Source organism: Nesoenas mayeri (assembly GCF_963082525.1).
Source record: "Nesoenas mayeri genome assembly, chromosome: 10".
Taxonomy (NCBI): Eukaryota; Metazoa; Chordata; class Aves; order Columbiformes; family Columbidae; genus Nesoenas; species Nesoenas mayeri.
This window is the reverse complement of record NC_137560.1, coordinates 7,037,514-7,061,512: the sequence shown is the minus strand read 5'-3', so window position 1 is coordinate 7,061,512 and position 23,999 is coordinate 7,037,514. Positions and strand designations below refer to the sequence as shown.

Here is a 23,999-nt window from a genome sequence, read left to right as displayed (position 1 = left end):
AGGACCATGGCGGGGCAGGATGGGCATTGGCGGGACGTGGGGGCCAGGCTGGAGGAGGGGTGCCTGGAAGGAGGTGTCGTGGGGGCACAGAGGTGGTGCCCAGCAGCCCGGGTACAGAACAGCAACACATATGGGCTTGTACTAATTGAGCACAATAAAGCAGAGGATTCAGCCCAGGGTTGTGTGTCTGCCCCAGAAACACGGGGAGCACTTGGGGGGAGCAGCCCAGTGCCCTACAGCGGGCACCCTGCAGGGACCCTGAGCCGAGAAGGTTGGGGTGCTTGGCAGCACCTGGGGATGGGAAGGCCAGATATCACCAAGGCCGACCGGGTGCCCCTGGGCTCCCATCCAACCATGCTTTCGTTTCTGGAAGATGGAAACCGAAACTAGACTTGACGTTTCCCCAGCGCTTAAGGCAGTGACAGGAGATGACCTCGGGCTGTGCTGCCTCCTGCTGCCTGCGGTGGCACCAGGTGACACTGGAACCAGCCACATCCCATTGCCTGGGGTGGCACCGGACCTCCCCCCGCCCCACCCGGTGACACCCAGCAATGGCAATATCTCAGAGATGGCTGTGCCCCAGCCCAGACCCTTGAACCCCCGGTGTGGGCACAGGCATGGCACCCCCAGCCCTGGGACGCTGCCTCCTGCCAGCTGGACACCCAGGGGACACCCTGGGCAGAGCTGCCCTAGGGAGCTCTGACCACCATAACTGCCTGACAGTCATTGGGGTGGTGGTCTGGGAAGGTTTAAAAGCTGCTGCAGGCAGAGGATGGAGCTGTTTTTTTCCTGAGGTCCGGCTGGCACCAGGCTGGCTCCCCTGACCCCACTAGGCGCCTCAAGCTCAGGCAGCAGCACTGCTCTGCACCCATGTGTCCCTGTGCCATCCCAGCAGCTTGTGGCATGGAGGCCCCCCCTCATCCCAGTGGGGAACAGGGTCCCCACCTGACAACCACCCCCATGCCACTTGACACCATCCCCAACCCAATGAGCAGCACAAGGATCTACAGAGGTTAATTTATTTGCAGCACGACGAGGGGTACAGAGGTGAGGGTTGGTGCCAGGGGCGATGCTGAGGAGGGGGAGCAGACAGGGAACTAGGGATGCCAGGGGCCAACACCCCCCCGGAGTCGCAGGAGCATGAAGATGGTGCTCCTGGGCTGGACGTCGTAGTGTGCCAGCGTGTACTGGTCCTCCAGCTCCTTGGAGCCATATGTTAGGCGCTGCTGATTGGCGGGAGGCCCCTGCCGGACATGGATCTTCTCCTTCAACTGCCGGACGGTGTCGGTGGGCAGCACCATGTAGGTGGTGGTCTTGTTCTTGTCATCCTTCACAAAGACCTCCATCTCCAGCTGCTCGGTGTGCAGCAGTATCAGTGTGGTGCTGTAGAAGATGCCATAGGAGGCCAGGGTCTCACTGTCCTGTAGGATGGTGCTCGTTTCCTGCAGCGTCAAACGCTGCCTGTACCGGGGGATGCGCCAGGTCTGCTCAATCTGCTCCTTCAGCTTCCAGACAGTGGTGCTCGGGCTGATGGTTCTGCTCAGTCTCGTGCCCACCAGCTGCTTCACCTCTATTGTCACGGGCTGTGCTGGCTGTGGGGACAGAAGAATGGGTGGCCAAAATCGGCAGGGGCGGGTAGGGGCACAGTGCTTGCAGACACAGGCTGCCTTACCTGCACATCCCAGGGCTGGACATCACGGACACAGGGCAGCGAACGGCAGCGAGCAGCTTCCTGCGCCACCAGGTCCCAATTCTTGCCTTGGCCCAGGATCCCCGTGGGGTCGGCAGGGTCCAGGATGATGGGGCTGTGAACACAGAGGGTAGGTGCTGCCATCAGCCCTGAGCAGTGCCACGGGGCAGGTGGCAAAGGTCCCACCAGGTAGGGCTCTTACCAGGGGCTGCGCAGCAGCCTCTTGATGTGGGCACCAATCTGGCTGTGCTGGAGGGAGTAGCATGTCTCCCAGTAGATGCAGATCTCCTTGTACCGGCACAGCAACTCCAGCACTGTGCGAAAGCCCTCGGCCGTGACGAAAGACTCACTGGAGTCCATACCCTTCTGCCAGGCATAGATGGTCAGCAGCTCCAGGGCATACTTGGGGGGCAGATCTGCAGTGGGGTACTGCGGCTTCAGCATCTGGGAAGAAGAGGGGGATGGGGTGAGCACTGGCTCGGGTGGGTGCCTGGTGGGTGCCAGGGGAGCTGGGCAGCCCCTCACCTCCTTGTACCAGTACTTGACAAGGCGCAGGAGGCTCTTCAGCTTGGCGGGGTAACGCTTCACAAACTTCTTCTGCAGTTCAGTGAAGCAGGGGGAGTACTCCCCAGGGCCACTACCGGCTTCCAGGAGCCCAACGTATGCCTCCACATACAGCTCTGGCTTCAGGGGGTCATCCCGTCTCAGTTGCCCTGTGGGGCAAGAAGGAAGGTGAGAGCCATCCCAGCACTGACACCTCAGCCCACCCCTGCACCAGCTCACAGCCCTTACCCAAGGCGTCATAGGCAGGCAGGATGTCCACCTCGATGGACTCCAAGGTCCTCTTGGAGCGGAGAGTGAGGCTGAGGGAGCGTGGCGTATTGCCAGGACCCTTGTACCGGGGCTCGTCGATGTTCACGGTGAATGTCAGGCTCTGTTTGCAGGCACGCAGCCTCTTCTTGATCAAATCCAGGATATGCTTTCTCTTCTGCTTCTGCTGCTGGTAGTTGGAGAAGCAGTCGAGGAAGAGCACCACATCAGCATCGGAGTTGTTCTGCAGGGCTGTGCCCTTGCCTGCCGAGCCACCCTGTGGAGAGATGCCCTGCCTACTCAGCACCGCTGCCGTGACAAGCCAGAGGGACACTGCTGCTCCCCGTACAGGCAGCACCTGCCACCTTTCCTGGGGCTGCCAGGGGAAACTGAGGCAGGGCATGAACTGGAGTGGCAGGACAGAGGGAAGGGTGGCAGCAGCGGTGCTGGCTGGTCCCTGAGCTAGGCAGTGCTCACCTTGACCGTCTTGAGGACATGGATGTTGTTCTCAAAGCAGTTCTCTTTCAGGAAGTCACAGATCTGCTTAACAGTCTCCTTCACTTGCTTGCGGAAATCCTCGCTGGGCTGCAGGACCTCCATGATCCAGCTGTCCAGCCTGTTGGCAGACACCGTCTTCAGCCCATTCGTGGATGTCATCTGCCCCACATCCATCCTGCTAGGTGTGGTTGCTCCCACTGCCCTCTCCTGCTTCGCAGCCTTCCCTCTGCCCGCTCCTGCCTGCAACTCTCCCCCCCGTCTGCAGCAGCTTTTAAACCTTCCCGGGTCACCTCCTCGATGGCGTCACTGCTGGGAAATTAAGGTGGCTCCAGCTCCCGGGTTTCGCCTTTCCCCGGCCGCGGCTCCCCGGTTTGGCTCCTGCCCACGGGATCCCCAGTGTCCCCAGTGCCACCGCCGCGGGGCTGGGAGGGGGCAGGAGGGGCTGTGAGGCACGGCCATCACCCCGGCTCCCAGACGAGGGGCAGTGGTGACAGCCGTGGTGGCAGCACAGGCAGCTGCCTGCGGGCTGGGTCTAGGGAGCTGCAGGGCTTCATAGCCCGAGGTGTCTGTGGTGGCACACGGTGTTCCCTGGGTGCCCAGATGGCAGGAGGCAGCGTCCCACCCCGGGGACCCCACGCCAGACCCTGCCCGGGGGCTGGGGGTGTCCTGTCTGTGCCCCACACCGGGAGGGGGCACAACCAGCACTGGGACATAGCTGGTGCCAGTGCCACCAGAGGCCCTTGGTATTACCCCAGGCAACGGGACGTGCCTGGCACCGGTGCCACTGAAGGTCCTGGTGTCAATGAATGCAACGCACCATGGCTGGTGCTGGTGTCACCAGAGCCTTTGTTGTCACTGCAGGCAATGGGATATGGCTGGTGCCAGCATCACCGGGGGTCCTGGTGCCCCCCAGCAGCGGGACGCGGCCGTGCCAGCATCACCGATACCCCGCAGTCCCGGAGCGAGCAGGACGCGGCTGCCCGCGCTGCCTTAAGCGCCGGCTGCGGCAGAGCCGGGAAACGGGAGTTTCTATTTCTGCGCCGGTTTCGGTTTCTGCTTCTGCCGTCTGGAAACGAAAGTGCAAAGGAGTCTCTGCGGCGCCCCTGCTCCCGCCCCCCGGCCCCTCCCATCGCCCCCGCGGGACCGCGGGTGTCGCCCGCAGCCCAGGTGCCGCGGGGTGGGTGCCCACGGGCGCCCCGCTCGCCTGCTCTGGGTCATCCCGGGAAACTGGGATGGGCCAAAAGCTGAATCTCAGGCCTGGAAACTCAGGGCGGGGGCGGGCAGGGGCAAGAGAGTGGGCAGGGGGTAGGGAGAGGAGGCAGGAAGGGGCAGGGATGGGACAGGGCAGCAGCGAGTTCAGGGACAGGTATAATGATGGGGAGGGACGTGGGGTGCAGTTTGGGCGGAGAATAGAGGTAAGGGTATGGGCAGGGACAGGGACAGGGCAGAGGGAGAGATGGGCAGGGACAGGGGCAAGGACAGAAGAAGAGATACTGGCGGGAGTGGTGACATGGCCAGAGCAGGAGCAAGAATGGCTGTCCCCTTAGTGTCAGCTGACAATGAGACAGCGACTGGGGCAGGAGTACAGGCCAGGGCAGAAATATGGGCAGGGCTGTGGGCAGAGCCAGGGGTAGAGACAGGGATACGAGCAGCGTTATGGGCAGGAACAGTGACAGTGGCAGTGGCAGAAATGGGGACAGAAGCGCATATTTGGGCAGGGATACAGGCAGGTGCAGAGTTGTGGATAGGGACAGGACTCATGAACATTTCACATCTGGCCTGTGCAGCCTGAGGAGTGAGGACAGGATGCCAAGGCAAAAATGACAGGAACCATTTTTTATTTGTACCCGTAGGGTGTCTCAGCCAAAAAGGGGCACCCCAAATGTGGTTTCACATGTGGCTCTCACACCCTTCGAGTGTTGGGGCACAGAAAGGTTCAACTAATCCCCATTTACCCCCCCACTTGCTTTGCAAGGCCATTGCAGCTCCATGGTACTTGTCACCCTTGTTTCCTCATCCAGACATCACTACAGTCGGTCTCACTACAGGTTCTTATCTGTGAGGCCAGGTCTCAGGGAGCTGTCGGAGGGGCTGGGGTGCTGGCCTTATCTCAGAGCAGAGCCTTCCTCCTTCATGGTGGGGCTCTCCGCCTCCTCCTCCTCCCAATGACCTGAGGTCCTGTAGCCATGCCTACTGAATCCTAACTATACAGCATAAACTGTAGAAATATATATCTAGAAAATACAGAAATATATATCTTAAGAAAATATAGAAACATATATCTTAAGAAAAGTTCACACCATTTCATACTATAAAGACTAATTGGTACTATACTATAAAGACTAATTAGGGAATGAGATTTTCCTAGTGAGATGCAGGCAGGGGCAGTGACGGGCAGAAAAATTGATAGGGGCAGGGTGGGGGTGGAAATAAGGACAGGACAGGGGCACAGGCAGGGATTTGTGAAGGCACAGGGGCAAAGATGCAGGCAGGAGCTAGGATTTGGGTAGGGACAGGGGCACAGGCACAGGAACACTGGGCCAGGGGCACAAGCCAGGACCAGGGTACAGGGCAGGGGTACAGGGAGTGGGGCACAGAGTCAGGGGCACAGGGCCAGGGGCACAGGGCCAGGGACAGGCACAGGGCCAGGGGCACAGCGACACCCGCAGTCCCGGCTCGGCTCAGCGCGCCCCCTGCAGGACACACGCGCAGCCGGCGGCGGGCGCTCCCAGGGGGCCGCGCGGCGGGGCGAGGGGGCGGGCTCGTGGGCGGGGCCAGAGGCGGGGCCTCCCCACGGGGCGGGGCGCGGGGTCCGCGCGCGCCGGCCATGCCGCGCTCACGCCGAGCCGCGCGGCGTGAGTGGGGTCCGGGCGCGGGGCGGGGCGGGAAGGCGGCGGACCGGGAGCGCGGCTGGGAGCGGCGGGGCCGGGCGGGCCCCTGGGAGCCGCGGGGCGACGGGGCTGCGGGGGCCACCTGGCCGGGCCGCCCTGCCGTCCCCTCCCGGCAGCGGGGCGCGGGTGGTGGCAGAGGCCCCGTGGCCCGCACAGGCCTCGGTGGCCCCCGTGCGGCCGGGGCCGCGCTGACAGCGACCTGTCCCCGGCTCTCCGCGCAGGTGGTCCCGGCAGCGCCCGAGCGGGCTCGCCCGCCAGCGAGGAGGAAGCCGGCAGCGAGGTGCTGAGCCACTGCAGCAGCGCCAGCGAGGGGGCCAGCCCCGCCGAAGAGGGCGCAGGTGAGCCCCGCGGGCTGCCCCTCTCCACCGTCCCCCGCAGTGTCCCCCTAGGGGTGGCGGTGCCGCTGCTGGGTCCCCCACCCGCTGTCCCGCCGCCTTCGTGCCCGGGCACCCCCGTGACGTGGGTGCCACCCCGGCAGGGAGCGAGGCAGCATGTGAGCAGGGCCAGGAGGAGGAGGCAGAGGACAGGCTGAAGGAGCACATGGACAGCCTGCTGGACAAGAGGTGAGCGGCGGCTCTCACCCTCCGCGGGCCCGCCTGGCGCGCTGCTCGTCCCGCCGGCGCTGCCGGCCGCAGCCAGGGCCGTGCCCCGGCCCGGGCCACCCCACCCTGTGACCTCCCGCTGTCTCTCGCAGCGCCAAGACGCGGCAGGCGGCACTGCAGAGCCTGCGCCTCGCCTTCTCCTCCAAAACCCTCTCCGAGTTCCTGCTGGAGCGCCGCCTCACGCTCACCGACTCGCTGGAGAAGTGTCTCAAGAAAGGTCTGGGCACAGGCTGGGGGTGGCAGGGCTGGCAGACCGGTGCATGAGGGAGGTCTCTCAGACCAGTGTCTGAGGGAGGTCTCGTGCTGCCCGCAGGTAAGGGGGAGGAACAGGCGCTGGCAGGAACAGTCCTCACCCTCCTCTGCCTCCAGATGGGCTCTGGTCCGGAGGGGGAAGAGGTGTTTCGTAGCCTGAAGCCCCTGCTCGTCAGTGTCCTGACAGACCGCGTGGCCAGCCCCGGTGCACGGCAGAGCGTAAGGCCTGGTCCCTTTCCTCCTGGGCGTGAGGGACATATCAGTGGTGGGGGGAGCCCAGGTGATGCCAGGAGAGCCCTGCAGTCGTGGGTGGGCTGCAGGATTGGGTGCTCTGGGGAGCAGTGGGGTAAAGCAGGGGCACCCTAACCCTGCCTCCCCTTGGCTGGGCGCTGGGTCTGACCTGGCACTGCCTCCTCCAACTGCCTTTTCCCCACATCTCTTGCCAGTGTGCCACGGCCCTGGGCATGTGTTGCTACATTGCTGCTGCTGACCTCGAGGTAACTAAGCCCGTGTGTTGCCTGTACCCCCGCTGGAGGGTACCCTTGGGGCTGCCATGCCCCCCTTGGCCCACAGTGCCAGGGCAGCTTGGAGCTGAGCTGGGGAAGGGGCGTGGGGACATCAGTCACAGGTCGGGTCCATTCCCTGGGCAGCATGAAGCTGAGCTGGGGGAGGGAAACCTGCCTTGCAAAGATGGGGTGTCCCAGGTGGAGGGGACCCTCCTGCTGAGGGGAGCTCATGGTGCCCCTGGGCAGGGTGGATCCCCTTTGGTGCACAGTGCGTGCCTTTGCTTTGGTATGTTCCTGGCAGTTGTGGCCTGATGGGTGGGTTTCCCTACTCCAGGACCTGATCTCATGCCTGTCCTGCTTGGAAGGCATCTTCAGCCCTGCCAGCACAGGTGAGGGGAGCTCTGCACCCACCCAGCATGGCCCTCTGCACTGCAGTGCGCTCCAGTCATGGTCCCTGCTCCTCACCATCTGTCCCCCCTCTCACATTAAGAGCATCTTGGACAAGTGAGTGGGGCATGGTGGGATGTGGGGGCTGGTTTGGGGCAGCTGGCTGCAGACAGGGCAGCCTCTGGGGTGGCACCTGGCCCCCCGTGACTGCCCTGCTTTCCTGCCCCAGTCGCTGGCTGAAGCTGCCACCACTGCTGTCCAGCAGCAGCGTTGCTCTGCGCATCTTGGCTGGGGAAACCATTGCGCTGGTCTTTGAGCTGGCCCAGGACATGGAGGTACGGCAGGGTGCTGCGGCGGTGGGCGGCAGAGCGTCAGGGAGCTGTGGGCACAGGCATCCTCCCTGTGGCCTGGCTGAGCTGGCACTGGGGGTGTTGGGACACTCCAGGCTGGTGTCACCAGCAGGTGCCCAGGCAGAGACGCTGGCCTTGGTGATCACCCAGCCCTGTCCTGGTGCTGGCAGTGGTGGGCAGTGCCTGGAACTGCATCCCCCCCGGAACCCCTTGCTTTTTGGACAGGAGGACTTGGGCCACCAAGATACAGAGTTCCTACGTGCCCAGCTTAAGGTGCTGGCTACTGAGAGCAACAAGTACCGAGCCAAAACGGACCGACGGAAGCAGCGCTCCATCTTCCGGGACATCTTGCGCTTCATTGAGGTACTGGAGGCTGACAGTGCCCTGCCGAGCCTGCGACCATGTGGCAGCTGCCTGGCGATTTACCGCACTCTGTGGGAGCTGGGGGATGCGCTGGGCTGGCACCCAAGTTGTTGCTGATGCCCCTCTCTCTTCTCAGACTGGGGAATACCAGGAGGAGACCATCCGATTTGGCCTGGAGTGCATGTACCTGGACAGCTGGGCACGCCAGCGGACCTACCAAGCCTTTAAAGAGGTGCTGGGCTCTGGCATCCGCCACCACCTCCAGGTAGGGGCCAGGCAGCCGCACAGGGTGGTGCTGGTGGGTGGTGCTGGGCTGGTGCTGGTGGGTGCTGACAGGCCCCTGCTTCCACAGAACAATGAGCTCCTGCGGGAGATCTTTGGCCTTGGGCCCCCCTTGGTGCTGGATGCGGCTGCTCTGAAAGCCAGCAAGGTTTCACGCTTCGAGAAGGTGGGTGCCCCCACCCAGATTTGTGCCCTCAGTCCCCTCCTGTGCTGCTGTGGGCTCCAGCCAAGCACCTGCCTGTGACCATGGAGCCCTGAGCATGGTGCGCACCGGTGCGAGGGTGAGCGGAGGGGCACCTGCTAACCCATCTCTCCTTCACTCCCCTCCCAGCACCTCTACAACTCGGCTGCCTTCAAAGCCCGCACCAAAGCCCGGAGCCGGGTGCGGGACAAGCGGGCAGACGTGCTGTGACGGGTGGAGGGGGCACAGCCCCCGGCCCACGAGGACTGCAGACCCACCACTGTGAGGGGCAAGTGCCCCCAGCCCCCTCGGGCTTTTATTCATGTACAGCAGAGTATTTAATGCCTGGAGCTGCCCCGCTGGGGGCTGCCCCCTCTTTTATTTTTTTAACCAAAAAATAAGGATAAAAGAAGAGCAGGGAGGAGGTGGTCGTGTGCTGCTGCGTGCCTGCTCTGCACCTGGGGCTCCCCGGGGCACGGCGGGAGGGATCTCACAGGGCTCCTGCAGCCCCTTTCGGCGGCAGGGCTCGTATCCCCCCTCCCTCGTGCTGCGGGGCACTGGGGTGGCCTGGCACAGGCTGAAGGGCTGGGTGGGAGGGCAGAGCTGTGCAGGGCTGCGGGGCAGCTGGCCCTGCTGTCCTTGCCGGTGGCAGGAGCGCTCCCCCCGCCACGCTGGGCATGCAGGGGTGTTGGCAGGGCAGCGCAGGGTGACAGGTGCTGCCCAGCCCTACCGGCTGCCCACCCTGAGCCCTTTTCCAGCCAAATGCTTTATATGAAATTGTCCTCTTGTGGGGAAATTAGTTATGAGGGGGTGGCACACCAGGTGAGTCTTGGTGCTCCCCATGCAGCCTCAGGGGCCGCTGCCCAGGTGAGCATGGGGCCACGCTGGCCAGGAGTGCCTGTCACCCCAGGAATGTACCTATGGTGGTGATTTTATAAGACTTTGATTACAGGAGGTAATTAAAAGACTAATTGGAGGGTGCCTTCTTTCCTTGTTGTGAAGAGGAAGGGCTGTCACTGGGGCAGGTGCTGGTCCTTCCAGCCCCGTCCCTTTTTCTTGCAGCCTGGGGTGGGGGCCAGCATTTCCCCCACTGTCCCCTGCACCCCATGGGGTGATGCTGCCAGGTCTGAGCAGGCTGCGGGGTGGTAGGGCCGCCAACTCCCCCCTCCTGCCCTTCGGTGCCCCTTCCCATCGTGTCCCGTTTCCCATGCTGGTGCTGGGAGCAGCTCAGCGATGCCCGCCGGGCTCGATGCTGGTATTGAGGCGAGCCCAGAGCTGCCCGCTGGCTGCCCGCAGCTGCCGCACGGCCTCTTCCTGGCTCCGCAGCCACTGGGCCAGCGCCCGCACCGACTGGCTCTGCAAGACTGCAGGGACAGGATGGGGACACGCTGGGGACGGGCGGCTTGGCCCTCCCGAAGCCCCCAGGCCCCCCCCACCTTGCCCAGTGCCACGTACCACTCAGGTAGATGGCCAGTGTGGCCAGGACCAGGCTGGCGAGTGCCAGGAGTCCCAGCAGGGCCAGGAGCAGGGGGTGGCCAGGACCGAGGCAGGGGCAGGGGCCGGCGGGGGGCACGGGGCGCAGGGTGGGCAGGAGCACTGGGGGGCTGAGGGGTGCAGGGCGAGGCGGGGGCCGGCGCAGGCTGCTGGAGGGAGCCGAGCTGTTGTCTGCAAGCAGGGGAGAGAAGAGGTCAGAGCCCAGCTGGTGGCACTGCCAGGGCTGGCACAACCTCCCCGCTCCCCGCTCTCACCCTCGGCACCTTTGTGCCCGCCCGAGGCCCAGTGCAGGTCGCTGATGGACTCCACGGGGTGCAGGCTGATTGCTCCGGGCTCACCACCGTCGGGGTCCCCAGGCTCTGCTGCCACAGCACTCTCAGTCCGTCCCATGCTGTCTGCCAGGAGCAAAGGCAGAGGGTGAGCGGGGGCCCTGTGGGGACCATTCCCCTCCTGGAGGTGACCCCAGCTGTGACACCAGCATGGTGCTGTGCCAGGGCGGGCAGCCAGCAGCGGTGTTCCCTTGGCACAGCCCCGTGGCTACAGGCGGGCAAGCATTGGCTGTGTCCCCCAGGCCCTAGTGCTGTCATCGGAGCAGTTAGCGGGTGCCTGGTGGCCATGATCCCAGAGCCTCGTTAGTGGGGCTGGAATCTGGCCCTGGCTTGAAGGCAGGAACGTGCCAACCCTGCAGCCCGGGTAGCCCAGGCACTGCAGGACCAGCAGGGACTCCCCTGGGCCAGCGGGCAGGGCAGAGCCAGACCAGCCAGGATACAGCCTGGTGTGCACTGTGGGCACCATGCTTAGGGGTGCACGGATGAAGATTGGGTGTGTGTGCTGTGCCAAGGGGTCCTGGTGCCCCCTACCCAAGTGAACACATCCCCCATGGGAGTGAGGGGGGACAAGCACCATCTTGGGAAGCGACCATGCCCACGCTGGGGTAGAGGGAAGGGGTTTTTTTTCTGGGTATTAGTGCATTTTTGAGCAGTGGGCAGGGCCCCGGCGCTGTGCCCATGGTGGAGCAGGGCAGGGTGGCACGGTGCCCGCTCCCAGTCCCTCCCAGGGCCAGTGGTGTGTCACAGGGCGCTGTGCCGCTGCTGTCAGGGCGGTGCGTGCCGACAGCTAGGTTGGCAGGCATCAGTGCTGGGGGGCTCAGATGGTGCCCAGGGTCCCCCCCAGCCTCTCCCCAGGGCTCTGCCTTTGGCTGGGGACAGGCCCATGGGTACCCCCATAACCCCTGCAGCCAATTCCCCCCCCAGCTGCAGGGCACAGCTGCTCATGAAAGTTTGATGTGGGGGGGGGGGGTGTGCCAGCCAGCTGCCTGCCCCCTCCCCAAACCCTGCTGCCCTGCACCTGCAGCCCCCCCAGGACCTTCTTCTTCCCCAGGCAGGCAGCTCTGCCCGCAGCCCCCACAGTGGAGGGCAGCGTTTGGCCACTGCTCGCATCCCAACCCCGTGGCTCTGTGCCCCACGGTGCCCCCCAGGGTGCCAGGGCCCCCACCAGCCCCCCAGCCTACCTTCTCCAGCCTCCCTGGGCATGGCTCCCGTGCCCGGGCAGTGTGAGCGGGCAGCGAGGCAGTGCGGGGCCCCCGAGAGCTGGGCACTGGGTTCCCGGTGCGCCAACTGCACCGCTTAAAATAGGACAGTGAGAAACACAGTTGGGAGGGGATAAAAATAACCATGGGGAGGGTGGCCCAGCAGCATGGTCAGGGCTGCTGGCAGCACAGTGCCAGTGTGGCAAAGGGACAGCAGCCTGTGGTAGTGCCCCATGGCCCCTTCCCAGGGTAAAGGAACTGTCAGCCCACCGTGGGATCAAGTCAGAGCCTGTGCAGGGCAACCAAGGCACCAGTGGGCCCGTCCAGAGCCAAACTGGGCTCTTTGCTGCCTCTCAGCAGCAACAGCGATTGCTCCCAGCCTGCAGCCCTCCCAGCTTTGCCCACAAGGACCATGCCAGTTGTACCAGGAGGATTTATTTAAGTTAATGAGACCACAGGAAGCTCCAGGCAGCATCGCTGCCAGGGTAGGGAACTGCAGCAGTCCCCAGCCCTGGTCACCAGCCCCACATGCCTCGTGGTGGACAGGTATCGGAGGGCGGGAGGTCACTGTGCCTGTAGAAGCCATGAGCATGGGTGGGTGCCAGGCAGGAGGTGGCAGGGCTGGGCTGAACCCGCCGAGCACAGCCCTTGCCAGCCCAGCCGCGGTAGCAGTGGCAGCGGAACGCTGCTGGCGGGCTGGCGCTGATGCCGAGGTGCAGGAGGCTGTCCAGCTGCTGGGGATGCCGGCGCACACAGCGCCCGTGCCCGTGGCACTGCCCGTAGCTGCACTCCTGGGTGGCTGCCGTCACGTTGGCCACGTAGGGACCCAGGGTGGACACGAGGTAGTGGCGCAGGCTGGCACAGCTCTCCTTGTGGGGAAGCACTGGTGAGAACCTGCCCTGGCGCAGGGCATGTGGCTGCCCCATGCCCGTGCCACCACCACCGCATGGCAACTGCAGCGCAGCGAGGGACCATACTCACAGCCGAGCGGGAGTACGACATGTCTCCCCAGAGCACGAGTCCAGCTGCACCCAGCGCTGCGCTCTCCCCAATGGTGTGCACCAGGTCAGCCTGACGGGGAGAGAGACGCGACAGGGCTGGAGGAGACACAGGCTGTCCCCAGCGCCCAGTGGGACTCTGGCACACTTGCAGTGCTTACCCGCTCCAGGAATCGGCGCGAGCGGCGGAAGGAGAGGCGGGAGTACGCGACCACGGGCAGGGGGCCCTGCACCCCGAAGGCAGCCACGCGCAGGGCCTCACGCAGCCGGTGGTGCACGTAGCGGCGGCGCAGGGCGGGCGGCAGCGCCAGCGGCAGGTAGATGCTGGGGTAGAGGGCGGCCGAGGCAGCCCAGAGCCAGCCCAGCTGGTTGTTGCGCTGCACCTCTGCTGGCCGACACTGGCCAGTGTAGTTGGTGTCCTTGGCCCAGTTGCTGTTGAGGCAGTCAGGGAAGCGGTAGAAACCCCAGAGCCCCCCCGGGCGCAGGGTCCGGCCCAGCAGAAGCGTCTCCTCCATCAGAGCCTGCGCTGCCTGCTCAAACTCCTGCCGGGCCAGCCGGAGCTGCCGCCGCACCGGCAGCAGGCCGTGCCGGTCCTGCACCCACCGCTCCGAGGCCACCCGGTAAATCCGCTTGGACCCCCAGTTCTGGGCCCAGAGGGGCCTCCACTCCTCCCAGTCCACCACGGCCAGCCCGCGGAAAGCAGGGCGGAGGAGGCGGCGGATGTCCCCAGCCACCCTGGCGAGGTGGGCGCCGAGGGGGACGCGCTGAGGGATGCCCCCATTGTGGGAGACACCCTGCTGTGACAGGTAGGGGTACAGCCCAAACTTGTTCTTGTAGAAGATGGTGATGTTCTGGCCGGTGAAGCGGCCATCCCGGTTCTCTACGATGCCGTAGTCGCCAAGGGGCAGCCCCACACCGAATCGGCGCTGGCAGCGGCCAGTGGGGACGTTCCACACCACGGCAAAGGGCTGTCCACCTGCCAGGGGCTCTGGAGCCGGGCTCTCCCCGCTGGCCAAGACCAGCGCCAGGCAGGCCCACAGCACCTGCACCATCCTGCGTCACCAGCTGCCTGTGGGGCCAGCACCCTGTGGGGAAAGGAGAGCGGCAGGGTGAGGTGGCAGGGTGCACCGGGCACCCTGGTTGTGTTGGCACTACCGCCCTAGCATGTGCTGGGCAGGGATCGGCCACAGGGACTGGGCTGCCCCACAGGCACATGCTGCCCACCCCAAAAATCTGACGGGAGTGAACAAATTTGGAGTTTTCAGACACCTCCTGCCTCAGGGCTGCCGGTGGGCACCTCTGCCTGCTGCACCCTGGTGCCCAAAGTCCCCGCCTGCACTACCGCAGCCATGGCACGGCTCTGCTGCGGCACTGCAAACTGCCAGCCCTGGCGCCTTGGCTTCCCCGCCGGCTCCCAGCGCTGCCCATAGCAGAGACACCGCAACCGCCTTTTTCCCATTTTGTAGCAGGGCTGAGCCAGGCTGGGAGTCCTGCTGAGGGCCTGAGCCCCTGGCTGGCATGGTGGAGTCAAAGGGGCAGCTCTGTCCCCTCAGCGCAGGCAGGGCCAGAGGGGGCTGGGTGCCCCTGCCTGGTGCTGGCCACCTGCCCGGGCCGGGGCCGCCTGACGCCGCAAGGACGGTGCTAATCCCCCGGCGCCGGGCCCGGGCGCTCTCCCTGACCTTCCCGCTCCTGCTACCGTGACTCCAGCCCTTGCCGGCTGCCTCGAGGGGGCTGGGCTGCCTGTCCCCCTCGCAGTGCGAGGCAGGACACCCTGCAACTGCCCCGCTCCTCCAGCGCCCCTCCAGCCATCGCGTGCCTCAGTTTCCCCAGGCTGCTCAGTGGAGAGAGCAGGAGTCACACCGGCAGACACAGCATGCTGTCAGCCCCAGCTGCCCCACAGTGAGGACCTGGCCGGGCCAGCCAGGGGTCTGGCAGGAGCGCAGCTGGCATGGCAGGGCAGGGTGCGGGGACCACATCCACACTGACACCCCAGGACAAAACAGGAAGGCTGCGGGAGCTGGTGCCAGCCCTGAAGAATGTCAGGCAGGCAGCACCAGGGCAGGCAGCTCCTGCCCACACTTGCTTTTAATCACCAGCCTGGGGCCCCAGCCCCTCAGATGTCCTTCTTCATCCAGAAGATGGGCAGCCCTTTGGCGTCACGGTGGGGGGTCTCCAGGAGGTTCTCCCCGACGCTCTCGGCCAGAACTCCCCTTGCCCACACCACAGTTGGTGGAGGGGGTGGCGGGGGGGCGGCTGGGGGTGGGAGGGGAGGAGGGGGGGCGGAGAGCACCCTTGGCCTGGTGGTGATGGTGGTGGCAGTGCCAGGAGGAGCAGAAAAGAGCTGCAGCACCCCGGCGGATATGGCAGGGCTGAGGAAGGCCACACTCTGCACCGGCTCGCCCAGGACAAAGCCCAGGTGGGCGTAGAAGTGCTGCTTATCGTGGGTGGTGAGGTGCAGGCAGCTGAATCCCCGGGCCCGTGCCCACCGCTCTGTGGCCTCCATCAGCTGCCGCCCGTAGCCCTGGCCCCGCAGCGCCCGGGCCACCACCACGCTCTCCACAAAGAGGTCACGGGGACGACCGGCCACACGGGAGAGCCGGACGTGGCCCACGAGCTGGCAGGGACCGTCGTGGGCGGTGGGGGCCTCAGTGGGGCACCGGCTCCGCAGCAACAGCAGGCAGGCAGGGAAAGCATCCGAGGAGCGCTGGAGTGTGTGCAGCCGTGACGCCCGGCTCTTGCCCCACTCCTCGCGCAGCAGCTCGGCACAGGCCTCCAGCAGCTCCGGCCTCTGGTGCAAGGGGACCAGGCTGAGTTCCTCCGACATTTCTTCTCACTGATGAGAAACCAAGGAGGCCACAGCTTAGAGGTGGTGGGGCACAGACTACGTGTGTGTCTGCTGGCCCAGCCCCAGCCCCGGCGCAGCTCCCCAGTGGCATGGCTGGATGGGTTCGCGGGGGTTAGCGATGGGTACGAGGTTGAACGATGGCACTGTGATGGGGAAGTGCTGCGTGGTGCCAGATCAGCCACCCACACCATGAGATCCATAGGTTGGTCTGGCACTGCGAAACCAGTGGAGGGGCAGGAGGCACAGGGCTGTCACTGGCCTCTGCCACCTGGGCACTCATCTGAGACCAGCCAGCTCGTCACACATGTCCCCAGCCTGTGAGACAGGGCTGCAGCACCATGGAGCAGAGCAGACCCTGCCATGCTGCTCCGGTGCATGGGCTCAGGGGGCCAGGAGCCCCTGCCACAACTGCTGAGCAGTGGGAACCCCCCTCCCAGCCCAGCAGCCATTCCCCTTGCACAGGAGAAGCCACAGGCAGAGGGAAGAAGGAACTACTGCACTGGCTTATCAGCGGAGTTGAGCAAACTGCCCTGCTTCTCCCGCTGCAAGTGAGGAGGGCCTGGCTCTGACCCCACACCCTCAGGGGGCCCCCCAAAGTCAGCTCCCCAGCTCCAGCCCAGCCCGCGCTCCCCTCTTCACAGGCCAGGCAGCACCCCAGGCCCTGCTGCCAGCACCCTCAGCCAGATGGTGCTCTTCCTTCCGTCCCCCCGGCTGGGACCATGCCAGCACCCCTCTCTCTACTCAGGGGGGCCTTGAGTGCGGGGGCAAGCCCCTGTAATGCCTGTCCTCCTGCCTGCCCTCCTGCCTGCAGCGCCCCGCCAAGCTTCACCCACTCTGGTGACCAGTTTCCCATGTCTGCCCCTCTCCAACCCCCGTGCTGGGGTGCAGGGCTGCTCACCCTGCCCGCCGCTCACCCTGCCCGCCCTGCCCGCCGCTCACCCTGCCTGCCCTGCCCGCTGCTCACCCTGCCCGCCCTGCCCGCCGCTCACCCTGCCTGCCCTGCCCGCTGCTCACCCTGCCCGCTGCTCACCCTGCCTGCCGCTCCCGCTGCCCTCACTCCCCTGCTCTCACTCACCCTGCCCGCTGCTGCCGGCTCCAGTGCCCGCGGTGCCCGCGCAGCAGGAAGCAGCCCAGGCTCGTGGCCAACCACAGCGCCTGGTTCTGCTTCCCCACTGTGAACGACACGTCTGCCCAAGGCCTCGCACATCCCTGCCCCCAGCCCACGGCTGCACCAGCCGAACACATGGCCCCATCCCAGCACTGACCATCATTGACCAATCACTGACCATCACTGACCATCCCTGACCAATCACTGACCATCATTCACCTTCATTCACAAGCACTGACCATCATTTTCACAATCACTGACCATCAGTGACCACCACTGACCAATCACTGACCATCCCTGACCAATCACTGACCATCACAGACCATCAGTGACCATCATTTACCTTCATTCACAATAACTGGCTAATCAGTGACCACCACCGACCGTTACTGGCCCATCACCGACCCACCACCGCCCCCTCTCCCTCTCGCCGTTTCCCCTCCCCTCTCCCCGCTCCCGCTCCCGTCCCGCCCGTACCGCTGTGCCGGCCCCGCCGCCGCCGCCACTTCCGCCGCCGCCACTTCCGCCGCCGCCGCATCTCGGCGCCCGCACCGCGCCCCCTGGCGGCCGGAGCCGCGTTCCCCGCGGGAGTCCGGGAACCGATTTTGTGGGAAAAGACCCCCGGGATCATCCGCTGCAGCCGTTACCCGTTCAACCGCTAACCCAGCTCTGGCACTCGCCGCTGTCCCTTGGAGCCTCGTCTGCTGCCAGCCCTCCCGCGCTGCTGACTCCAGCCCTGCCCTGGGCAGCTGTTCCACTGCCCGACAGCCCTTTCTGAGGATAAATGTTTCCTCATAGCCAACTTAAACCTCCCCTGGTATAACTTGAGGCCATTTCCTTTTGTCCTGTCGTTTGTTACTCGGGAGAAGAGACCAACCCCCTCCGTGCTACAACTTCTTTTCAGGCCGTTGTAGACAGCGAGAAGTTCTCCCCTCTGACACCAAAAAATCAGACAGAAAACCCCTTAACACCATTTTGGAAGTGTTAAAAAGCAGGAGATGTTCTTTATTGCAACACACCAGGCACTCTAAGGATCCTTCCTCTAATTGAGAGCGCCACTTGCTTAAACTTCCCGGTATTTATTACAACCGGGAACCTTCCCCCCATCACCCCGTTTCTGGGCAGATGAGCCCCTGTATGGCAAGTGTGAAGTTCCAGGAAACATGATGCTTGTTGCACATCTGTATTGCAAAAGTTATAGTTCCCTAAGGACCAACGGCCTCCTCCTTCAATGTCCCTGTCACCTCAGCCTCCCGTTCTCCAGGCTGAACCACCCCAGGTCCCTCATCTGCTCCCATCACCCTTGTGCTCCAGACCCTTCCCCAGCTCCATTGCCCTTCTCTGAACTCGCTCCAGCACCTCAAGGTCTTGCCATGAAGGGCCCAAAACCGACCCCAGGATTTGAGGTGCAGCCCCACCAGTGCTGAGTACAGTGGGTCGATTACTGCCCTGGGCCTGCTGGTCATACTGTTTCTGACACACCTCATCCTTGCTGTTGGCCTTTTTGGCCACCTGGGCGCACGCCGGCTCACGTTCAGGTGACTGCCGATCAACACTCAAGTGCAGGACCTGGACCTCATGTCTGCCTCCCCATGGCCGGGTCTGAAGAGCACCTCTCTGTCCCTGCAGCAAAGCAAGGCTGCTTAAGGAGGAGGACAAGAGCAGCCTCCTCCGAGTCTGCTTCAGCAGCATCTTCCACCTGCCTCCACAGAAGGCCACCGAGGAGTCTGTCTATGCCCAGGTATGCCATAAGGAGAACCACGGGGAGCTTTCCAACCCCCAGGCCCCTTTCTGGGCACTGCATCGCCACAGCTGGCCCCCACCAGGCTACCGGGGCTGCCCCCAAGACTCTGTCCACCTTGCAGACCCTGGCCGCAATGGATGATATGTTGAAATGCTGGTGTCCGGTGCTGGTGACCTTGGCTTCCAGGAGCTGCAGAACATCTTGGAGGTCTGACCTTGGCACAAGACCCCCACGGGCAGTGACCCCTTGCTTCAGTGGTGCCCCCTCAGCACCTGCTGCAAGGACAGAGGCAGGAAACATCCCTCCTTCCCACCATGCCTCCCTCACCAGGCACCTGCCTGCTGGCTGCTGCCAGAGCCCCTTCTCCTCATGCCCCAGCCCACCACAGGTGGACTTTCCTGTGTGCCAAGGGGAGCCCAGCCCTGGGGCTTTCACCATCCGGCTCCACCATGGGCCACATCGCAGACCCCTGACCCAGACGTGTCTGGGAACCGTTTTTCTTTGCCAGCGACTTTTCTGCCCAGTGCTTTCAGACTGCACCTCCAGCTCTGCACCCCCTCTCTGAGCACCCACCCTGCTTTTGCTCCTCCACAGGCAGGTGGCCTGAGTTGGCTCTGAATTATCAGAGCAGCAGCAGCACTTGGAGTGCTGGCAAGAGAGATATTCCCACCAGCTTTGGCTGAACACCTATGCCAGAGAAAGCTTTAAGGTAAGAAGTGCCTTTGGCTCTTGGACCGGGGCATCGGCGTAAGTGAATGGACATCTGACACGCCCAGTGGGAGGAGCCCCGCCCAGGGGGCGGGGAGAGGGCGGGGCTCAGTGCTGAGGGGCGGGGCCAGAGCGAGTGACAGCGCGACCCGCTGGTAGGAAGCGGGAGCGGGGAAGGAGAGGTGGGGCCTGGTCGCCTACAGCCAATAGATGTGGGCGGGGGCGTGGCCTGGCTGCCTGCAGGCGGGCGGGGTGGGCAGCACGTGTGGCAGCAGCAGCATGGCGGCGGCAGGAGGCAGGAGGGCCAAGGCCCCGCGCGGGGCGGCGGGACGGCGGCGGCCGCGGGCGGCGGTGAGGGCCGGGCCGGGGGCGCAGAGAGGGGGCCGAAGAGGGGCTGTCCCGGCGGCTGTCGCGGCGGCTTGCTTTGCGCCCGTCTCCGTCCTGTCCCGTCCCGTTCTTCACCGCGGTTCGTCCCGCAGGTCCTGGGCGCCGAGGGGAGGCCACGAGCGGCGGCCGGCCGGCCCGTCGACGAGGAGGTGTCCAGCGACTCCGAGCCAGAGAGGTACGGGCTGCGCCGCGCGGGTGCCGGTGGGGGTGCCGGTGCTGGTGCCGGTGGGGGTGCCGGTGCCGGTGCTGGTGCCGGTGCTGGTGCCGGTGCTCACACGTGTCCCCGCAGCGCGTCATTGGGACGGCGTCGGCGGGAGGCGGCGGAGGAGGAGGTGGAGGAGACGCCGCAGGAGAAGAAGCTGCGCCTGGCCAAGCTGTACCTGGAGCAGCTCCGCCAGTACGGTGAGTCCCGCCCGGTGCCCCGGTGGGGCGGCCCCGGGCGCTGAGCCCGACCCTCATGCCCCGTGTCCACCACAGAGGAGGAGCGAGCAGTGGACGAGGAGGAAGAGGAGACAGAGCCGGTGGATCTCATCGGTGACCGCCTGAAGGAGGACGTGGTGAGCAGGGGGGCGGACGCGTCCGCTCTGCCCCAGTGGTGGCAGTGGGCTCTGCCCCTGTCCCGCAGGGCCAGGACCGGCTTCACTGAGCCTCCTGCTTCTTCCTCAGCTCGAGCAGAAAGGCCGGCTGCAGCGCCTGGTCGCCAAAGATGTAAGTGCGTGTTGCCAGGGGTGCTGGACTTAAATGCTGGCTTTGGGGGACACCAGCCACGGCCAGCGCCCTGAGTTGTGGTGCCAGCTACGGGACAGGGCCCTTCTAGCTGGGGAAAGGGACTGGGGCAGCCCAGCTCACACCCTGCTCTCCCTGCAGGTGCAGCCTCCAGATCCTGCCAGCATCCGAGTGCTGCGGGGCCACCAGCTGCCCATCACCTGCCTGGTCATCTCTCCGGATGACAGGTTCATCTTTTCTGCTTCCAAGGATGGTGCCCTCATCAAATGCAAGTGTTCCCTTGGGGCTGCAACTGGCTATTTGCCCAGCCTGAACCCTGGCAGGGACCCTACAGCAGCAGGACCACAAGTGCCCATGGAAGTGCCTTGGTCCTTCCAAGGACATGCATGTGCACCGTTTTGGGCTCTGTGGAAGGCTTATTGGTGCTTTCCAGAGTGGTCGGGGGGTCACAGGCGGTAACAGTGATGCCTTTCTCACAGGGGAGGTAGAGAGCGGGAAGAGGCTGTGCGTGGTGCCTGGGGGGAAGAAGGGCACTGAGGAGCAGCACATGGGCCATGCGTCCCAGGTCCTCTGCATGGCCATCTCGTCAGACGGCAAGTACCTGGTACGAGGAGGGGGGAATGGCACTGCCACATGGGGTGGAGAGGTGGCTGTGGGGAGTACATGTCCTTTTGGGGTCCTGGCATGTCTCATGCCCAGAGGTACCTCACTGGCTTAAAGCCGGCCCTCCCCCTGCCAGAGTCAAAGGTGTGTCCCTCGGATCCCCTGAAGCACATGGGGTAGGAGCAGAGGCTGGGGCAGGCTGTGGGTCCCCAAGGCAGAAGTATCAGGCATCCTGTGCTCTCTGCCAGGCCACGGGAGACAGGAACAAGCTGATTATGATCTGGGACACAGCCACATGCAAGCGCCTGCACATCTTCACTGGGCACCGCGATGCCGTCTCGGTGAGTTGGAGCATCAGCCACAATGCCTGTTGGGCCAGGCAGTACTGCCCTCCCCAGAACCCCTCACTGCTGCCCCCATGTCCATCTGCCCACAGGGCCTGTCCTTCCGCAAGGGCACGTACCAGCTGTACAGTGGCTCCCACGACCGCTCTGTCAAGGTCTGGAGTGTGGCGGAGAATGCATACATGGAGACCCTGTAAGACCCGGGGAAGACACCCTGCTGACCCTGCTGCCGTGGGACGCTCTGGCAGTCCCGAGGGATGTGAGGCAGCAGAGAGCTCTGCCCACCGCAGGTCTTTGCCACCTTCCCCTCCAGGTTTGGGCACCAGGACATCATCACAGGGCTGGACAGCCTGAGCCGGGACTGCTGTGTGACAGCAGGGGGACGAGACGGCAGCGTGCGGCTCTGGAAGATTCCCGAGGAGTCACAGCTCGTGTTTTCTGGGCACCAGTAGGTGTGGGATGGGAGAGGCGGTTGTGGGCAGGTGTATCCAGCTGGGGCAGCGGTGTACGGGTACCAAGCATCAACGGGAGCCTGCCGGCACCTGGGGATGCTGATGCCCCAATTGGCCCTAAATAAGGTTTGTAAATAGGATCCCAAGGCACACTTGTAACTGGTGGTAGTGCTCTTCTCCTCACAGGGGCTCCATTGACTGTATCCAGCTCATCAACGAGGAGCACATGGTGTCGGGCGCCGATGACGGGTGAGCGCTGGGCTGAGGCCTAGGCTGGGCAGGCACTGCCCGCATGGCCCTCACCCCTCCCTTCCCTGGCAGCTCCGTAGCCCTGTGGGGGCTGACGAAGAAGAAGCCACTGGCGCTGGCCAGGCAAGCACATGGCATGCAGGATGCCGAGGGCCTGCAGCAGCCATACTGGATCTCGGCAGTGGCTGCTCTGCGCAACAGTGACCTCGTGGCTACAGGTGAGCGGCTGGTGGTTTGGAGCGGGGGTTTGGCGGTGCAGGGTTGGCGGTCCTGCTCCCTTCTGCGGGTCAAGGTTCATGGTAGTCTCCTCTCTCTATCCCAGGCTCCCACAGTGCTAGCGTGAAGCTCTGGAAGTGCGGTGAGGGATTTCGGAAACTGGAGCCCCTCTGCGACATCCCCGTGGTATGGATGGGGAGGTTGGGGATACTGTAGCTGGGCTGGGGGTTGTTCCTCACTGGGGGCTGACCCTGGGCAGCGGGAGAAAGCTGCAGGAGTCCCTCACTCTGCCTTGTCCCTTCCAGGTGGGTTTTGTCAACAGCCTCAAGTTCTCAGCAGCTGGTGACTTTCTGGTGGCCGGCATTGGGCAGGAGCACCGGTACCGTCCCCCCTCCCCAGCCCTGCCTGGGGGCACAGGCCCTCCCTCCACGGGGCTTGGTGAAGGGTGACCCCCATTTCTGTCATCTACAGGCTCGGACGGTGGTGGAGAATCAAAGAAGCCAAGAACAGCATCTGCATCATCCCTCTGAGGCAGAGGGTTGCAGCCCCCAGCCCCAAAGCCCCTGATGTTTCCTAGGCCCTGAAGCTGGGTCATTAAATCTTGTTTCTAGAGCTGCGCCCTGTGTCCTTTGTGTGACGACCTTCCTGTGACCAGCAGGACATGAGCAGAGGGTGTTGTGTGGCCTCCCAACCCTGCTGGTCCCTGTAACGTGGTGTGGGTCTGCCCCACGCGAGGGCATGCTGCCTTCCCTCACATTCAGCCAGCCCTGAGCTTTGGAAGAGTCCTTTTTTAAAAAACAAAACCACTTTATTTACATAAGTTACCAAAAAAAAAATCACATTCTTGCTCACAGAAAAATCTACTCTTAAAAACTTGGGCTCAAATACTTGGGTCCTGTTACTCACACCCAGCCCCCCAACAAATCCCCGGCCCGGGCTCTGCAGGGGCTGGCGGGGCAGTGGGCATTTGCCCCACTCCTGCCCTGTCTCCCACAAAGGGGTGAGAAGCAGCACAGCCAGCAAGGGGAGGGATGGAAGGGGCTTGGGCCCAGCCCAGCAGCGCTTGGCAGCTTTCCTGGGGCCAAAAACGAGGAGGAAAAGGTGAAACTGTGCAAAGCGCTGGGGGAAGAGTGACATTTGGCACGGGGGGGTGACAGGGGAAATTGGATGCAAGATGGGGCGAGGGCAGTGGGTGGGTAATGTGGCAGGGGCACGGGCAGCGTGTGCTGGCACAGGGCTTGGTGTGAGCAAAGCGTGAGTTGGGAGGCGAGTCGGTGAGAGAGGCAGGTTGTGCACCATGGCCAAGTGCCAGGGACAGGGGATGAGCACCAGGGCTCAGTGCGGTTGGTGCCGGGGGCGGGATTTGCACCAGGGCTCAGTGCAAGGACAAGGTGGAGGTCTTGCACCACAGCTTGGTGCAGGGAATGGGGAACGTGCGCTACAGTTCGGTGCAAGAGACGTGTGATGTGTGCTACAGCTCAGGACAAGGGCTGGGGGACACTCACCATGGCTCAGTGCAGGTGACTTAGAGGGACATGCACCGTGGGCTGGTGCAGGCAATGGGGGGATGTCCACCGTGGCTCAGTGCAAGGGACAAGGGCAGATGTTCACCATGGCTCAGTGCAAGGGACAAGGGCGGATGTTCACCATGGCTCAGTGCAAGGGACAAGGGCGGATGTTCACCATGGCTCAGTGCAAGGGAGAAGGGCGGATGTTCACCATGGCTCAGTGCAAGGGAGAAGGGTGGATGCTCACCACGGCTCAGTGAAGGGGATTGTGGCCCAG

The 23,999-nt window shown here is 64.2% G+C and overlaps 6 protein-coding genes across 8 annotated transcripts; 2 read left to right on the top strand and 4 right to left on the bottom strand.

Moving 5' to 3' along the window:
• Positions 1-1,065: 1,065 nt before the first annotated feature.
• Positions 1,066-3,219, bottom strand: LOC308044211 (2'-5'-oligoadenylate synthase 1-like). Of its 2 annotated transcripts, none has more exons than XM_080350744.1 (6): positions 2,978-3,219; positions 2,483-2,777; positions 2,216-2,403; positions 1,893-2,134; positions 1,673-1,805; positions 1,066-1,592 (listed from the first exon to the last, which is right to left on the bottom strand). In XM_080350744.1, exons 1-6 carry the CDS (start codon positions 3,170-3,172, stop codon positions 1,098-1,100), a joined length of 1,548 nt encoding a protein of 515 aa, XP_080206870.1. In that variant the 5' UTR covers positions 3,173-3,219; the 3' UTR covers positions 1,066-1,097. The 2 variants fall into 2 exon arrangements, with proteins under 2 accessions (XP_080206870.1, XP_080206871.1); XM_080350745.1 differs by having other exon boundaries at positions 2,483-2,690.
• A 2,594-nt stretch (positions 3,220-5,813) lies between these two features.
• On the top strand, positions 5,814-9,743 carry IFRD2 (interferon related developmental regulator 2). Of its 2 annotated transcripts, XM_080350217.1 has the most exons (12): positions 5,814-5,853; positions 6,111-6,227; positions 6,368-6,452; positions 6,584-6,708; positions 6,805-6,962; positions 7,190-7,240; positions 7,584-7,753; positions 7,866-7,971; positions 8,212-8,349; positions 8,486-8,614; positions 8,702-8,797; positions 8,963-9,743. In XM_080350217.1, the coding sequence occupies exons 1-12, from the start codon at positions 5,826-5,828 to the stop codon at positions 9,041-9,043; spliced, it is 1,284 nt and encodes a 427-aa protein (XP_080206343.1). In that variant the 5' UTR covers positions 5,814-5,825; the 3' UTR covers positions 9,044-9,743. The 2 variants fall into 2 exon arrangements, with proteins under 2 accessions (XP_080206343.1, XP_080206342.1); XM_080350216.1 differs by having other exon boundaries at positions 8,486-8,797.
• A 296-nt stretch (positions 9,744-10,039) lies between these two features.
• LSMEM2 (leucine rich single-pass membrane protein 2) lies at positions 10,040-11,838 on the bottom strand (the record flags this gene model as incomplete). The annotated part of the gene is made up of 4 exons (XM_080350396.1): positions 10,040-10,176; positions 10,268-10,477; positions 10,561-10,701; positions 11,817-11,838. The coding sequence occupies 4 exons, from the start codon at positions 11,836-11,838 to the stop codon at positions 10,040-10,042; spliced, it is 510 nt and encodes a 169-aa protein (XP_080206522.1).
• A 511-nt stretch (positions 11,839-12,349) lies between these two features.
• HYAL3 (hyaluronidase 3) lies at positions 12,350-14,183 on the bottom strand (the record flags this gene model as incomplete). The annotated part of the gene is given in 5 exon segments (XM_080350579.1): positions 12,350-12,703; positions 12,816-12,905; positions 12,994-13,890; positions 13,894-13,968; positions 14,109-14,183. Coding segments are annotated over 5 exon segments (1,491 nt in total).
• Positions 14,184-14,945: 762 nt separating this feature from the next.
• NAA80 (N-alpha-acetyltransferase 80, NatH catalytic subunit) lies at positions 14,946-17,323 on the bottom strand (the record flags this gene model as incomplete). The annotated part of the gene is given in 4 exon segments (XM_080350577.1): positions 14,946-15,661; positions 16,753-16,799; positions 16,801-16,849; positions 17,263-17,323. Coding segments are annotated over 4 exon segments (873 nt in total).
• Positions 17,324-19,516: 2,193 nt separating this feature from the next.
• On the top strand, positions 19,517-22,791 carry RRP9 (ribosomal RNA processing 9, U3 small nucleolar RNA binding protein; the record flags this gene model as incomplete). The annotated part of the gene is made up of 15 exons (XM_080350576.1): positions 19,517-19,588; positions 19,717-19,799; positions 19,914-20,026; positions 20,102-20,181; positions 20,291-20,332; positions 20,492-20,624; positions 20,830-20,954; positions 21,202-21,294; positions 21,390-21,490; positions 21,611-21,745; positions 21,936-21,998; positions 22,071-22,216; positions 22,321-22,400; positions 22,520-22,593; positions 22,686-22,791. 15 exons carry the CDS (start codon positions 19,517-19,519, stop codon positions 22,789-22,791), a joined length of 1,446 nt encoding a protein of 481 aa, XP_080206702.1.
• Between the last annotated feature and the right edge of the window lie 1,208 nt (positions 22,792-23,999).